At 46.7% G+C, this 17159-nt stretch overlaps 1 protein-coding gene across 1 annotated transcript; it reads right to left on the bottom strand.

Annotated features, from left to right (window-relative positions):
• Positions 1-986: 986 nt before the first annotated feature.
• On the bottom strand, positions 987-14802 carry LOC146403025 (uncharacterized). Its single transcript, XM_084965346.1, has 7 exons — positions 14704-14802; positions 7970-8092; positions 6837-6950; positions 5686-5799; positions 3047-3259; positions 2304-2898; positions 987-1672 (listed from the first exon to the last, which is right to left on the bottom strand). The coding sequence occupies exons 1-7, from the start codon at positions 14716-14718 to the stop codon at positions 1497-1499; spliced, it is 1350 nt and encodes a 449-aa protein (XP_084821472.1). The 5' UTR covers positions 14719-14802; the 3' UTR covers positions 987-1496.
• Between the last annotated feature and the right edge of the window lie 2357 nt (positions 14803-17159).

Below are 17159 nucleotides of genomic sequence, written 5' to 3'. Positions count from 1 at the left end.
GTTTATTTTACCCATGGAATGACTTACGGATCTAATTTCAGCTTTTGCTAATAGGTTAAGTAGCTATCCCAGAACCATTTCTTTTTCTAGTATTATTATTATTTTCTTCTCTTTTTTTCCTTTTTTTTTTTTTTGGCTTTTCTAGGGCTGCACCTGTGGCATATGGAGGGTCCCAGGCTAGGGGTCTAATCAGAGCTGCAGCCGCCAGCCTCAGCCACAGCAACAGCAACGGAGGATCCGAGCCGCGTCTGTGACCTATACCAGAGTTCACGGCAACACCAGATCCTTAACCCACTGAGCGAGGCCAGGGATCGAATCTGCAACCTCACAATTCCTAGTTAAATTCTTAACCACTGAGCCACAACGGGAACTCCTATTCTTTTCTCTTTTTTGCTGCTATATAGCAGTGACCTACATATATATATATAATTCTCTTTCTTATATTATCTTACTAAGATAATGACCTATCCTAAGAGACTGGCTATAGTTCCCTGCACAGCACAATTTATTAAAGTTCATCCTTCTTCCAGTGGTTTGTCACTTTCATATTATTTCCCATATGTCCTTAATGTCTGATTATGGGATTCATATTTTATTTCACATCTATTTGTCTCTTCATTCACTAGACCTTTTTGCTAGGGGGATATTATACAAGCTGGAAGTGGGATGGGAGTCCAAGCCAGATTTCAGAGGATAAGGCCTGAGAGAACTGTGAAGAAGTCCTGGGCAGCGGGGGAAGATGGCTAAGCACCTCCGTAGCAGGCGTCCAGCCACACCCAGGCCAAGAAAGACAGACCCCAGATCACTGCAGGTGCAGACGTATCAGCAGAAGCCATGGGGGGGCAGCCCCAGGGCCCCGTGGAAAGGATGTGTCCCTCCTCTGGCAGCCCACACTTGCCCACCTCTCCTCCGACACCACCTCCCCCGTGTCCCGACAGCATACTGAGAAGGCAGACACTGTGCCTGAGGGAAGAACTAGCCAAGACAGGAGGTTTTCAACATTTTAATGGGTGAAGTTCATCCTAACGAGTTTCCTTTCCTCTGCAACCCCATGACACTGGACGCGACCAAGCGCCCCCTCCCCTTAACGCCAAAGAAAGGGACCGCCTAAGAATCATGAGCTCCGATGTGGAATGCTACCTTCTTTACACATCTGAACTGTGCATGCACTGTAACCGTGTGCATATAAACTTCTTCACATGTGCACACAGAAGGCAACACACAGGCAGCCGTCCACAGGGATTCAAGCACACTGATGAAAAGTCACTCCCGAGAGGAGAGTGAGTGAAGAGGGCTTCTGAGCCTTTTGAAATCATACCTGTATTCTTTGCATGTTCCAGAAAACAATACATGAAACTCTGAAAACTTTACAACTAATTTTAAGCATCTACTAAGTGCTGGCACAGTGCTAAGTGCTAACAACAGTTTAGCAAGAAGCGTCTTTCAGTTCAACTCATTTCCTCCAAGGCTGATGGGTTTGTCATCCCAGGTGAAATTTATCTGTGGACTCTCCGATGCTGCTCTAAGTGATCAGATCGTGTGAAGTTCCTGTTGCATTGAGCACACAGGTAGGGCCTCTCCCCGGTGTGCTTCCTCTTGTGTCTGTTGAGCTCATCCGAACGGGAGAAGGCCCACATGCATCCATTCACAGGGCATTTGTAGGGCTTCTCTCCTGGACCCAAGAAAGAAAGAGAGACTTGTCATGCTTCTGGGTAGCGTGGCACAGGGAGGTTGGAAGTGAATGGAGAAGAAAAAGGACTTGAGAATGTGAGGAGGGACAGGGAGAGACAGAGGCCAAGAGACTGGGGCGGGGGCGGGGGGTTCGAAGAAAAGGAAGAGAAGGAGGGCAGCATGGGCTGGAAGGCTGAGAAGAAAACTGGCAGGAGGAGAGGAAGAGAAAACACTTGGAGGGTAAGAGGAAGGTCCGTGGGGTACAGAGAGTTGAGGGTTGGGGGTTATCTGTTGGGCCTGCAAGAGTCCATGAAGAGCCAGTCCCCGTAGACATAGGGTCACCAGCATCCCATGAGGCCAACAAATCCCTCTACTTGTCGCCATCCGTCATCCCAGCAGAGTCAGCACCACAAAAAGGCAGCAGCTCATGCTGCCTCTGCTCTAGAACGAGAGTCTGTTTGTAGGACTGCTTTACGTCATCTTTCAAACCTGCCAACCTTTTCTAGGATGTTTTCAGTCCCAGACTGAGACGGAGGTGGCGACAACCTCAAGGGGTCCCAGAGTTTGGTCAAGGCTCACATCTCGAGTCGTCTTCCCGACACCCCCTCCCTCATCCGTCAGTCCTCACTCACCAGTGTGTAGGCGCTCATGGATTCGCAGATGGGAAGGCTTTGCATATGATTTCCCACAGTCCTGGTGTGTGCAGGTGTAGGGCTTTGAAACGTCAGGATTCTTCTGCACCTGACGTCTCTGGGTCTGGAGGTTCCACCTCTGTTCTTCTAGTGATTGTCCTTGGTTCAAATAGGAATTTGAAATACATAGAAATCCCGGGTATGGCCATGACGATGCCTGTGGCATCATATGGCCTCCCTGGAGCGTCTCCTCATCATTGAGTGTTTCCGTCTGACCTCGAGAGTGGATCTGGTCCCCACTGAAGGTGGTCTGGCACTCACTAAGGGTTTTCCTCGGACCCCCATAGAGGGTCTGGTCTCCACTGAAGATCATCTGGTCTCCAAAGAAGCTCTGGTCTCTACTGAAGGTCATCTTGCCACCACGTAGGTTCTGGTCATCATTGCGGGTCTTCATTTGCCTACCCTCACTGGGAACTGTCATCATGTTTGGATTGATGTCTGACACTTGGGAACTGGGTAATGATGTCTTTGGTGTGTCAGTGCCATCTGCCATCTGGCATGTTGCTCGCAGGTTTCTCTCATCAAAAGAGGTCACCTTGGGGTCAAAATAAAGGTCTCGTTTTGGTTTCAACAGGGTAAATCAATGGGTTTCAAATGGGGTGCTGTTAGTTATGGACAAGAACTGTGAAAGGAATGTTAAAACATGCATCAATCATTGTTGTGGGGCTTAAGGGAATCATCACCTGATTCTGGGTTGGCCTCCTATGGGCATACTCATCACGGGTAGACAGAGGGACGTAGGGCTCTGACTCTGGTCCAGCTGTGGTTTTCGTCTCAGACGTCACATGGACGTCCTGGAGGAACTCATCAATTTCCTCAAGTGTTGGAAGAAGGTAATTCGTGGAACGTTCTTTGCTGTTGCCTGGTAACCACACCGGATGTCCAGCTGTGGCATTCTGCAAAAAAGTTCAGGTGTCCTTCCCAGCTCAAATTCCAGTTCCACACACCCTTCCTGCCGGGCCCTGCTGACCCAGTGCTGATCTAGCTCTATCACTGTTTGCCTAAAAGCCTACAATTGCCTCTTAAGTGGGCTCCGTGAATCTGCAGTTGACTCCATTTGGTGCACCTCCACACACAGAGTAATGTGTCTCATTTCTATCTGTCTTTTTTGCTTGCTTTTCTTTTTTGTCTTTTCCTAGGACCACACCTGTGGCATATGGAAGCTCCCAGACCAGGGGTAAAATCAGACATGCAGCAGCTGGCCTATGTCACAGCCACAGCAACCCAGGATCTGAGACACATCCGTGACCTACACCACAGCTCACAGCAATGCTAGATCCTTAACCTACTGAGCAGGGGGAAGGAACGAAATCCCATTCCTCATGGATACTAGTTGGGATAGTTACTGCTGAGCCACGACGGGAACTCCCAGAGTAAAACTTCTAACATGCAAACTCTTCCTAGGCTACGCTGATATGTTGGTGGAAGTGGGAACCTAGATGAATGCACAGATGCCCCCCCATCCCCTGAAGAGATCTTGCCCCACAGGCTTTTTAAAACGGAAGTAGAGTTTATGTAAAATATTGCATAATTTACAGGTGGACAACAGACTGATTTTAATACATAAAAGTTATATTCAATTTATACTTACTATAGCATTGGTGGTAGAGTGGTAAGCACAGCTGCCTTCCAATTTCTACTTACTATAAAACAGTGGATATATTTCATGTGTTGTACAGTACATCCTTATAGCTCATCATACACACAACAGTTGGTACATCCTAAGCCCCTACTGCTCTGATGCTCCCCCCACACAGTCTTTTCCAGCGAGGCCCCATTTCCCAGACATCCTACTGGAGAGGTGGTTACATTAATGAACTTCCAAAAATATTCTCTCGTTTTCCTTTCCTCATCACCCCCTAAACAGAAACCATCATTAATCCCTACAGTAGACACGCGGACAGGGGCTCAAAGAACTGAACCAACTGGGCCCAGGCAGAAGATTCTTAACTTGAGTTGAACCTGTTTTGCTCTGGGTGTTCACAGGCTTGTATCCACTCTGAACATTTCCCCCAGAGACCTCCTGGGGTTCCCCCTGATAGGCGAGCTTCCCGAGAACCATCCTAGAAGCATCGGCCTCCAGGAACCATTCCCAGAAGAAGCTTCTCTACAGGCAGAGCCCTAACGTGCACATGGCCAGCATCAAAACCTCTATTCCAAGGGGCCATCCTCAGGCTTTAGGCTTCCTATACCTCTGGTAGAATGTTTGCCACTAACCCCCCAGAGCCGGCATGTCGGTAGCCACTTTGCCACTCTTGTCCTTCTCTCGCCAGACCTGCCTGCTCCGTTTTGCCATGTCCCTGACCTGCCCCTTGCTCAGCCTGCCTCTCTCAGCCAAGGGTTGTGGTGACGGGAGCCCGTCTTATCAAATACATCTCCATTCCCACCCCTGCCACCAAAGCCTGGTCTCTCCTGCTCTGTGCTGACTCTCAGAGCAGAGAGACAGCCGTGGCAATTCCCCCAGGCTGTATCCAGAGCTCAGGACTACACAGCCATTGCGTATGCAGACTGAGGACCCTCTGGAGTGCTCTCCTTCCACACGGACTCCATCAGGGTGAGGGACGGCCTTAAATGTAATTGTGGTCTAGAATCACGCTTGGAAATAGGTGGGGATTGTAAACAAGCCACAAGGCAGCACAGGCCACTGTCAGTTGGAGGTGTGGGGGGGGTACCCGCCTGGGGCCAGTGTCACTGTGGAGACACTCCAGCAAGAAGAGCCCTCAAAACCTAGGGATCCTCTGAGATGAAGGCCTCATTGAAAGCCAACCCCCAAGAGGATCATATACCTGTTCTTCTTTTCCTAACGCCCACTCTGGAAATACTGCAGTGCCTGTCTCCTCCCCTTCCCCCGCCACAGGACTGAAAGCTCTTCAGGGCTAGAGAACTCTGCTTCATCTTTAGCAGGATCGAGCAGATCCTGCTGGGAGGGCCTCAGAGCAAAGGGACCCAGTGAAGGACTTTGGATTTCCATTCCCCAGCTCTAGGTCTGCATCCAGAGCCTAACAGTTCAGGATATGTTTGAAGTGTCGATGACACCTGTCATGTGGCATGCTGCTCTGGGTTGTCTCTCACCAAAAGAAGTCACCTTGGGGTCAAAAGAGAAGTCTTGCTTAGGTTTCCAAGAGGCAAGCCAAAGGCTTAAACATTGGGAGACATTAAATCTGGACAAGTACTGCCCCAGGGATGTTAGAACATACATAAATCATCGCTGCAATCCTCAACAAATGCATCACCTGGTTCTAGACTGACCTCTTTTGGCTGTTGTCATTATGGGCAGTCAAACGTACATAGGGTTATGGCTCAGGTGCACCCAGGGTCTTACCTCTTTGTGGTCTTGGAGAAATGCCACAATGTCCTCAATTGTCTGACGATAAGAGTCCTTGGAAGGCTCTGTGCTGTTGCCTGATACCAGGCCTGGGTTTTCAGTTGTGGGACCCTGCAGAAAATTTAGAAGTTCGGATGTCCTACTCAGCTCAAATCTAATTCCACCCACGCTTCCTCTCCATCCCTGGTGACCCAATCCCAGTCTAGCCCATCATCACCCCTTTCCTAAAACCTTCCATTTGTCTCTTTTTTTGAGGTACAGTTGATTTACAGTATAAAAATCCTCAGCTATATTCTAGTTAACGAAATTCAGAGCATATTAAAAGGATTACACACCATCATCAAGTGGGGTTTATCCTTGGGTTACAGGGATGTTCAGCACACACACATCAGTAAATGTGTCAAATGAATCAATAAACAAAAGATAAAACTTAGCGGTTCCTCTCAGTAGCTGTGGACAAAACATTTGACAAAAGTCAACACAGTTTCATGGCAAAAATTCATCAAATTAGATGTTGAAAAGATGAAAGATTTTCCTTTAAAATCCAACCAAGGCAAAGGTATCCGTTATCACTGCTATTCAGCATAGTACATAGTACAAGAAGTCTTTCCACTGTCCTTCCTTTCTTAAAATTCCCACTCCTGAAATTCTGTAACGTCTGTCTACTCCCCTTCGCCCACCACTGGACTGAAGGCTCTCAGAGGCTAGAGACCTCTGCTTTATCCTTAGCAGAGTCTGCCAGATCCTGCTGAGAGGACCTTGGAGAAAAGGGACCCAGCGAAGGACTTCGCATTTCCATCCCCCAGATCTGGGTCTGCATCCAGAGCCTAACAGTTCAGGATGTGTTTGGGGTGTCCGTGACACCTGTCCTCTGGCATGTCGCTCTGGGTTCTCTCTCATCAAAAGAGGTCACCTTGGGGTCAAAAGAGAAGTCTTGCTTAGGTTTCCAGGTGGCAAGTCAAGGACTTTTAACATGGGGTGATGTTAGAGCTGGACAAGTACCATCTCGGGGATGTTAAAAAATGCATAAACCATTGTGATCCTCAAGGGATTTATCGCCTGGTTCTAGACTGACCTCTTTTGGCTGTTGTCATTATGGGCAGTCAAACGTACATAGGGTTATGGCTCAGGTGCACCCAGGGTCTTACCTCTTTGTGGTCTTGGAGAAATGCCACAATGTCCTCAATTGTCTGACGATAAGATTCCGTGGAAGGCTCTGTGCTGTTGCCTGATACCTGGCCTGGGTTTTCAGTTGTGGGACCCTGCAGAAAATTTAGAAGTTCGGATGTCCTACTCAGCTCAAATCCCAATCCCACACACCCTTCCTCTCCATCCCTGGTGACCCAATCCCAGTCTAGCCCATCATCACCCCTTTCCTAAAACCTTCCATTTGTGTGGTTTTTTTTTTTTTGGAAGTAAGTTGGTTTACCGGGTAAAAATCTTCAACAATATTCTAGATAACCAAATTCAGAGCATATTAAAAGAATTATACACCATCATCAAGTGGGGTTCATCCTTGGATTACAGGGATACTCATTACACATACATCAGTAACTGTGTCAAATGAATCAATAAATGAAAGATAAAACTTACAAGATCATCTCAGTAGCTGCAGAGAAAGCATTTGACGAAAACCGAACACCATTTCATAGCAAAAATTCATCAAATTATATTTTGAAAGATGGAAGATTTTCCTTTAAAATACATCCAAGGCAAATGTAGTCTTTATCACTTATATAGTATAGGAAGTCTTACTCCTGTCCTTTTGTTCCTAATAGTCCCATTCATAAAATACTGTCTATTCCCCCCACCCCGCCCCAGCCACTGGACTGAAAGCTCCTCAAGGCTAGAGAAGTTTATTTCATCCTTATCAGGATCTAGCAGATCCTGCTGGAAGGACCTCAGAGAAAAGAGACCCAGTGAAAGATTTCTGATTTCTATCCCTCCAGATCTAGGTCTGCAGCCAGAGCCTAACATTTCAGGATGTGTTTGGGGTGTCAGTGACACCTGTCCTCTGGCATGTTGCTCTGGGTTTTCTCTCATCAGAAGAGGTCACCTTGGGGTCGAAAGAGAAGTCTTGCTTAGATTTCCAGGAGGCAAACCAAAGGCTTAAACATTGGGTGACATTAAATCTGGACAAGTACTGCCCCAGGGATGTTAAAGCGTGCATAAATCATCACTGTGAGGCTCAAGAGATCCATCACATTGTCTGGATTGAGCTTTTGGCTGTCATCACTGTGGGCAGCCAGAGTTGTGGCTTTGGTCCAGCTGGGGCTCGTACCTCCTCTGTGTTATTGACATCTTGGAGAAACTCCTCAATTTCCTCAAGTGTTGGAATGTTCGTGTTCGTAGAAGGCTCCATGCTGTTGCCTGGTAACTGAACTCCATGTCCAGCTGTGACATTCTGCAAAAAGAGAAGTTCAGGTGTCTTACCCAGCTCAAATTCCAATTCTGCACACCCTTCCTGTCCAACCCCGCTGATCCAATGCTAGTCTGGATCACCACCACTGCTTGCCTCAAAGCCCACAATTGCCTCCTAATTGACCTCTGTGAATCTAGAGTTGACTCCATCCAGTGTACCCTCCACACACAGTCAGAGTAATATTGCTACTACACAAACTCTCCCTATGCTACTCCTACCTACGAGTGGAGGTGGGAATCTAGATGAATGTCTGAGTGTCCTACAACCCCCTGTAGAGATCTTGCCACACAGACATTTAGAAATAGAAATAGAGTTGATGTTTAAGGTTTTAGGACACACATAGACTGAAACGAAAATATATTCCTTGCAAATGGAAACCAAAATAGAGCCAGATAGCTATACTATGTCAGAAGCTGGTCCATGAGAGAATTGTTCCCTTCTATATACTAGAAGGGAACAATTAATCAAGAAGTTATGGCAGCTGGAGTTCCCCTTGTGGCGCAGGGGAAATGAATCCAACTAGTAACCATGAGGTTGCAGGTTTGATCCCTCACCTCGCACAGTGGGTTAAGGATTCAGGGTTGCCATGAGCTGTGGTGCAGATCAAAGATGAGGCTTGGATCCTGCATTGCTGTGGCTGTGGTGTGGGCCAGCAGCTGTGGCTCCAATTCGACCCTTACCCTGGGAAACTTCATATGCCACGGGTGCAGCCCTAAAAAGCAAAAAAAAAAAAAACAAAAACAAAAAAAAAAAAAGGAAAATGGAAAATATCTTGAGACAAATCAAAATGGAAAAACAACATACCAAAAATTTACAAGAGGAAAGAATAGCAGTTCTAGGGGAGAAGTTTAAGGTGATAAACATCTACATTAAGAAACAAGAAGGATCTTGGAGTTCCAGCCATGGCAGAAACGAATCTGACTAGGAACCATGAGGTTGTGGCTTTAATCCCTGACCTTGCTCAGTGGGTTAAGGATCTGACATTGCCATGAGCTGTGGTGTAGGTCGTAGTCAAATGGCTCAGATCTCACATTGCTGTGGTGTAGGCCGGCAGCTAAAGCTCTGATTAGACCCCTAGCCTGGGAACCTCCATATGCGACTGGTGCGGCCCTAAAAAAGAAAAAAAGAAACAAGAAAGATCTCAAACAATGAACTTCACATCTCAAGAACAAGAAAAGAATAAATTATGCCCAAAGCTAGCAAGAGAGAAGAAACACCAAAGATCTAAGCAGAAAGAAATGAAACAGAGTCTAGAAAAATAATAGAAAAGATCGATGAACCAACTGCTGATTTTGTGAAAAGATAAGCAAAACTGACAAACCTTTAGCTAGACTGTGTATGGAGGAAAGAGAACAGTCTGACAAAATCAAATATGAAAGAGAAGACAGTAGAACAAATACTGCAAAAAGAAAAGATCATCAAAGAGGAATATGAACAATGACAGTTCAACACATTGCACATCCTACAAGAAGTGGAAACGTTTCTAGAAACATATAATTTACTGACACTGCACCAGCAAGAAGGAGAAAATCAGAGGACACCTATATCGGTCATCAAAAATCTCCCCAACAAAGATGACCTCGCTGAGGAATTCTACCAAATGCTTAAAGAATTCACACCCATCCTTCTCAAACTCTTCCCAGCCAAGGAGGAGGAAGGACTAGTTCCAAATTCATTACACAAGCTCGGATTTATCCTGATACCAAAGTTAGACAAGGACACTACGAGAAAATTGTAGACAAACATTACGGGTAAACATAGATGGAAACATCCTTAGCATTATACCAGCAAACCAGATTCAGAGCACTTTCAAAGAGTTTATACACCATCTGCAAGTGGGGTTTATCCTTGGCTTGCAGGGAGGTTCAACACACCCACAAATCAACAACTGTGTCAAATGAATCACTAAATGAAGGATAAAATTCATCTGGTCATCTCAGTAGTTGAAGACAGAGTGTTTGACGAAACTCTCCACCTTTTCATGACCAAAAAAACCCCCACAAATTAGATATTGAAAAGACAAAAGCTTTTCCTCTAAGATAAGAGGACGAGACAAAAGTGCCCACTCTCACTTCCATTCAGCATAGTACTGGAAGTGCCACCCTAAGCAATTAGGCAAGAAAAAGTAATAAAAGGCATCCAAATCAGAGAGGGAGAAGCCAAACATGTCTCTTTGCAGATGCCATGATCTTATAGACAGCAAACCCTAAAGATCCCACCAAAACACTCGCAGAATAAGTGAATTCAGCAACGTTGCAGGGTACAGAATCAATGCACAAGAACCAGTTGTGTTTCTATACACTAACAATTCTCAGAAAGAGAAATTCAGAAAACCATCCCATTCCATTTATAATAGCATCAAAATAGTCAAGTACTTGGGAATAGATTTAGTCATACCTATTTGGTGAAAAACCTGAACACCAAAACCGATTAATATATGGATTAATCGGAACTGAAGAAGACATAACTAGATGGAAAGATATCCTGATTCCTTTTTTTTTTTTTTAATTTTTTTTTTTTTTTTGGTCTTTTTAGCTATTTCTTGGGCCGCTCCCACGGCATATGGAGGTTCCCAGTCTAGGGGGCGAATCGGAGCTGTAGCCACCGGCCTACACCAGAGCCACAGCAACGCAGGATCCGAGCTGCGTCTGCAACCTACACCACAGCTCACGGCACTGAGCACTGAGCAAGGGCAGGGACCAAACCCGTGACCTCATGGTTCCTAGTCGGATTCGTTAACCACTGCGCCACGACGGGAATTCCAAAGAATTTTTTTTTTTTTTTGCCATTTCTTGGGCTGCTCCCATGGCATATGGAGATTCCCAGGCTAGGAGTCCAATCAGAGCTGTAGCCACTGGCCTACGCCAGAGTCATAGCAACGCGGGATCCGAGCCACGTCTGCAACCTACACCACAGCTCACGGCAATGCCTGATCATTAACCCACTGAGCAAGGGCAGGGACCGAACCCGCAACCTCATGGTTCCTAGTCAGATTCGTTAACCACTGCGCCACAACGGGAACTAGATATCCTGATTCTTGAATTGAAGGAATGTCTGTCCGTGTTACCCAAACTGATGTACAGAATCAATGGAATCCCTATCAAGATCCCAATGGCATTTTCCCCCCAAATAGAAAAAACAATCCTAAAATTCAAGTCAAACCACAAAAGACCCAAGTAACATAGCAATCTGAGAAAGAAAAACAAAGCTGGGGGCATAACACTGCCTGATTTCAAACTATATCACAAAGCTAGACGCATCCAAACAGTATGCTACTGGCTGCAACACAGACACATAGACCAATGGCAGAGAAGGGCGAGCCCGGAAATAAACCTGTGCACATAGGAATCGTTGACCAGGGTGCCAAGAACACACGATGGAGAAAAGACAAGGTGTTGGGAAAACTGGATATACACAGGCAAAAGAGTGAAACTGGATCCTGATCTTATAGCAACAGAAAAATTAACTTGAAATAGACTCAAGAATTCAATATAAGACTTGAAACCATGAATCTTCTAGAAGAAAATGTAGGAGAAAAAGCTCCTTGACCTTGGTCTTGACATGGAATTTTTAGGCTAGGACACCAAAAGTCTATGTAACAGAAGCCAAAATAAACAAGTGGGACTCCATCAAACTGAAAAGCTATGGCACAGCAAAGGAAACAATCAACAAAGTGAAAAAAACACCAGTGGAATGGGAGAAAATCTTTGCAAACCATCTGTCTGATAAGGGATTCATGTCTAAATATATATGGAACTCAGATCACTCCATGGGGGCGGGGGAAATCTGACTTATAAAGGGGCAAAGGAGCTTCATATCATTTTCTGCAAAAGAGAGAATCAGATGCCCAACGGTTACATGAAAAGGTGCAAACAGAAACCAGTGAGAGAGCACCTCACACCTGTCAGAATAGCTCTCATCAGTAAGACGAGATATACTGGGGGGAGATTGTGGAGAAAAAGAAGACACGTGCACTGTTGTTGGGAATGTAACTAGCAGAGCTCTTGTGGAAAACAGTAGGCAACTTCCGGAAAAAAGAAAAACTACAAATACCATTTGATCCAGCCATTCCCCTGCCGGGTGTTCACAGGAAATGAAATTCCTATCTGCAAAAGAGATCTACACTTGCAGGTTCATTGCAGGGCTATTCTCAACAGCCAAGACGTGGATACAACCCAAGTGTCCCTCCATGGGTTGACTGCAAAAGCCAATGTGGTATTCAGGTATCCAGTGCTTTTAGAAATTTGCTCTAGGCCGCTCTGTGTTTTTTGGCCCCAGCCACAGCATGCTCAAGTTCTGGGGGCCAGGGCTCCAACCCACTCCACAGCAGCAACCAGAGCCCCCGCAGTGACCCCGAGGGAATCCTTAACCCACTGGGCCACAGCCAACTCCTATGCCACTCTGCTTCTGTGAAAGACCTACATTAGCACTTGTTTCAATAACAAAAGCAACAACAACCACCACAAATCAGAAACAGATGTTCACTTTTACAAATACAGGCAAGGAGTTCCCATTTTGGCACAGCAGGGTTGGCTTGGTGGATCGCCACAGTGCCAGAACTCAGGTTCCATCCCCTGCCAGGACGCTGGGTTAAGGGTTACTGCATGTGTGGTATAGGTTGCAACTGCAGCTCAGGTTTGACCCCGGTCTGAGAACTCCATAGGCCATGGGGAGGCTGAAAATGGAAAAAAAAAAAAGAAAAAAAGAAAAAAGACCAAATGCAGGCAAAAGTGACCCTCGCATTCATCATTTGTTTTACATCCAGCTGGAATAGAGGCAACACCCAGGGGACTGGCAGCTCCTCTCTCCAGAACAACCCTCAGCTTCTCCATAGCTAGCTGCCATAGCTTTGAACTCTGTCTGTGGGCATTTATGCTTTATCTCTATTTGGTTTGTGCATCTTTTAGCAGGATGTGTTCTAAGGTAATTGCCTCATTGCTCTACCCCATTTCCAGCTTACAACAGGTTCCACAGGAATGTGCTCTAATTTCTGAGAGCAGAGGAAACCTGCATGTATACAATGGACCCTCATTATGCAACCATCAAAAAGAAGCCAGTCTGGAGTTTCCGTCGTGGTGCAGTGGTTAACGAATCCGACTAGGAACCATGAGGTTGCGGGTTCGGTCCCTGCCCTTGCTCAGTGAGTTAACGATCCGGCGTTGCCGTGAGCTGTAGTGTAGGTTGCAGACACGGCTCGGATCCCGCAAGTTGCTGTGGCTCTGGCGTAGGTCGGTGGCTACAGCTGCGATTCAACCCCTAGCCTGGGAACGTCCATATGCCGCGGGAGCGGCCCAAGAAATAGCAACAACAACAACAACAACAACAAAACAACAACAAAAAAGACAAAAGACAAAAAAAAAAAAAAAAAAAAAAAGAAGCCAGTCTTGCCATTGGAGACAACGCGGATGGACCTAGAGGGCGTTATTGTATATGGCAAATAAGTCAGAGAACAGCATCAACTGTCTGGTATTACTTAGAGGTAGAGTAAGAGAAAAGCAGCTGAATTCCTAGAATCAGAGAGTAGAGGGGTCGTTGCTCGGGCTTGGGGCGGGCGGCAAATGGAAGGTGTTGGCCAGAGAGAATAAACAGTCCAAGGAGGAGTAAATTCTGAGGATCTAATGTACAGCATGGTGGTGGAGAATAAAGCGATACTGGATGCTAAACTTGCCGAGACAATACATCTTAGGCATCTTCCTCCACGACAGAGCGGTAACCACATCAAGTAATGATTATGTTAACTATGAGGATGGCAATCCTTTCAAAACACGTACATGCATCAAAGCAGCCAGTTTGACATTTTAAATCGATGCTAGTTTGTCAATCATACCTCAGTAAAGCTGCGAAAATAAAAATTTAAATATTTCAGGGAAGGAAGAAAAGATTGCCATTCATGGACTACAATTCTCTATTCTGATGGTCAAATTTTTTTTTCTTTTCTTTTTTTTTTTTTTAAGGGCCCCACCCAGGGCATATGGAAGTTCCCAAGCTAGGGGTCAAATCGAAGATATAGCTGCCGGTCTACTCCACAGCCACAACAATGTGGGATCTGAGCCAGGTCTGCAGCCTCCCCCACAGCTCACAGCAATGCTGGATCCTTAATCCACTGAGCGAGGCCAGGGATGGAGCACACACAGCCTCATGGATATTAGTTGGGTTCATTACAGCTGAGCCAAGATGGGAACTCCTGTCTAATTAATGTTTAATGGAACCCACTGAGGCCTCGCATTTGGGATATCTCTCCATCCCTTCCACAGGGGTTTGCAGTAACCAGGTCGGGGGAGGGGAGAAAGGGGGTAGGTATCTGGGCAGCAGCTGTGCCCTCAAGGAGCCTTTGGAGGCAGCAGCCAACTGGACTGGCCCCAACACTGTCTCCTCGCAGTTCTATGACTGTCTAGATGAGGGCACCCCTGGGCAGGCCAGGCACACAAGGGTGCTCCGTAGACAAGTCCCCAAAGAATGAACCACTTCCAATGTTTGGGGTCCTCTTCCCCTCTATGTGGACCCCCCTGCGAGGATTCACCGCTATCCACCTGGCAGTTGCATTCACGCCAGCACCCAGACTTTGGCCCCTCCGTTAGAAGTCCCACACTCACCATCAGGGGATCCATCGTGTGGCCTGGGACCGCACCGCCTTGCGCCAAGAGAGGCCAGAACTGCAGTGCTGGCGGAGGTACCTAGCCTCTTGTAGATCCTAAGGGCGGGATGTACTGGGGTCCCAGACCAGCAGTCTTTAGTTGGCCACGCCCCTCTGGGCGGATCACAGCGCAAAAACAAAACAAAGCACCCACCCAGTGAATTCTCCACCTCTAGTTGGCCAACCTGATTGGATTACCCAGAAGGCCCCTCGGGAGGGTTGTGCAGTCATTTCCCAGGACTCCAACTTGGCGGGAAACAGGTTTTTACCCAATCAGCCCATTTCATCCCCATCACAGTCCCGTGAAGTTGAATTTAGGATTGTCAGCTAGGATGCGGAAAGTGACGCTCAGGGAGCTTAAGCAACCGGCCAGAGGTCACAGAGACGCAATGGCAGATTCTAGATTGGCACGCAAAGGGTTTGGCCTTGGTGATCTGGGTCCTTGGACACAGGACCCGTCAAGCCTCGATCCAATCCGCTGCTCATCCCTGCAGATTCCAGGGCTGTCAGTGTCAGCAGAAGTACTTCCCGGGCGAAATCCCAGGTTTGATCCGATCACCTAGAAATGATGGGCCCCCTCCCCTCCCCCACCCCCACGGCCCACCGCCACTGTTTCATCCCAGCAGCGTGACGCCTGTCTTGGGTCGCATGAGTGACACACCTTTGCTCCCAGTCTGTGTCGGGTCCCCACTGCCTATGGCCCATCCATCGCCAACAAGCCCCGGGGCCTTCACCGTTGGTAGACCCGCCAAGGGGTGGCCGGACACCCTCTGGCCTCTCAAAGTTTCAAGGCAAGCTGGCCACGCCCCTCCACCTGGGGCCCACTTGGGTTGAGTGAGAGGTGAGGTGAGAGGGGCGGAAGGAGGCATCACGAGGGGGCTCTTGGACAGACTCCCAGGCTCGGGCTTCTTGCTCTTGGGCCCTGGAAGCCTGTCCTGGCGGGCACCTCCCGTTGCCTTGGCCTCCCCTCGCCCTGAGGCAGCTGAGCCGGGGCACTGTTTGTAATCCAGACCGGCCTCCCCCTCCAACCCCTTCAGCCCCAGGCAACCAGTGTGCTTCTCTGGCGGTTCCTTGTGTGGAAATGACAAGGTCTGGTGTTTTCTGTGCTTTAAGATTCCTATGCATGGCACTTCTCTGTACGAATTTGAAATGTGCCTTTTCTCCCTGGGCCTTATGGCTTCAGATCTGTCCCTGGGGACAGACAATCAGTGAGGTCTTTTTACAACTGCTTCCCCTACCCCACCCCCCGCCCCGCCTTTGTGTGGGCGGAGAAATGAGGAGGTGCCATCCAAGAAAACTCGAGGTCCTGGGGAGAGACTGGCTTTCCTGATTCTGAATCAAGTCTGGTACCAGAAGCATGGGGTGTGAGCCCACCCAAGGGGCAAAGGAAGCTGGTTCCTTCCCAGGGTACCTCTGGATACGCTGGGAGGTGATGCTTGATTAAGGACAGCAGGCCTGTCCATTTTCATAGAGGTGAACAACAGGAAGGTGGAAGCCTCTGGAATTCAGTGTTGCTGATTGGATTTGCATTGACTGCTGAAAGAAATACAGTAACTGATTGTAACCAATCAGTACCCTGAATCTTAAGGTGGTTTTGCCTTTGAAAAAGGTATGCCTACTAAGTAGAAAAAGTAAAACTTTGGCTAAAGATTAAAGCTTACACTCCAAAAAATTTTAAAAGATCTTGCGAATAACCATGTAAACATCTAAGTTATTGGCGTAAAAACAGTATCATTTAATGTCATTCCTTTTCCTAAGGAGTTTTTGTTTGCTGAGGAAGAGAAAGGCTACCTGTGGCTCAGAAAGTGCTGAACCGGACTCTTGTCTGAAGACTTAGAGCTGAAATTTAGAACCTAAACTAAACCCAGGAAATTGAAATGTCATCAAAGTTAATATATCTAATAAGGGTATGCTCCGATGAATTCAGTTTCAGGGGGAGTCTAGGACTGGAAAGGTGGCTATAGGACTTCTTGATTTTATCACTGTGAGAAATAAACATGCAAATATGTTATTTTCATTTAGGTAGGACTTTGAATTTAGTTTAAATTAAAAAAAACTAAGTTAAAAGTATCACCTAAATTCCTTAAGCTGCTTATGAATCGTATAGTTTGTTATTATCTACACCAGTTTTAACAGTTCTATATGTAAACATCGTTTGTCCAATTAAGTTGAATCATAATAAATAACTAGCATCTTTACAAATTTTATCCTTATAAATCTCAGGCAAAAGTGAAAATTATGAGAGCCTATGGAGTGAGGCTAACTAACTGGGTAAAGTTTTCAGGGTTCATGCCTCTCTGTCAGATTCCTATTATTAACGGTGTTTGTATTACTCTTCAATGATAGTTTAGTTATGTCATCTACTAATCCAATATTAAGATAATAGTCGGCATTGTTTACCTGGAAGCCTCTAAA

The sequence above is a fragment of the Sus scrofa genome, chromosome 6 (assembly GCF_054392235.1).
Source record: "Sus scrofa isolate SSC_HxYL_T2T_F1_AM1 chromosome 6, Sscrofa_HxYL_maternal_Yorkshire_Landrace_v2.0, whole genome shotgun sequence".
Taxonomy (NCBI): domain Eukaryota; kingdom Metazoa; phylum Chordata; class Mammalia; order Artiodactyla; family Suidae; genus Sus; species Sus scrofa.
This window is presented reverse-complemented; position numbering and strand designations above follow the sequence as displayed.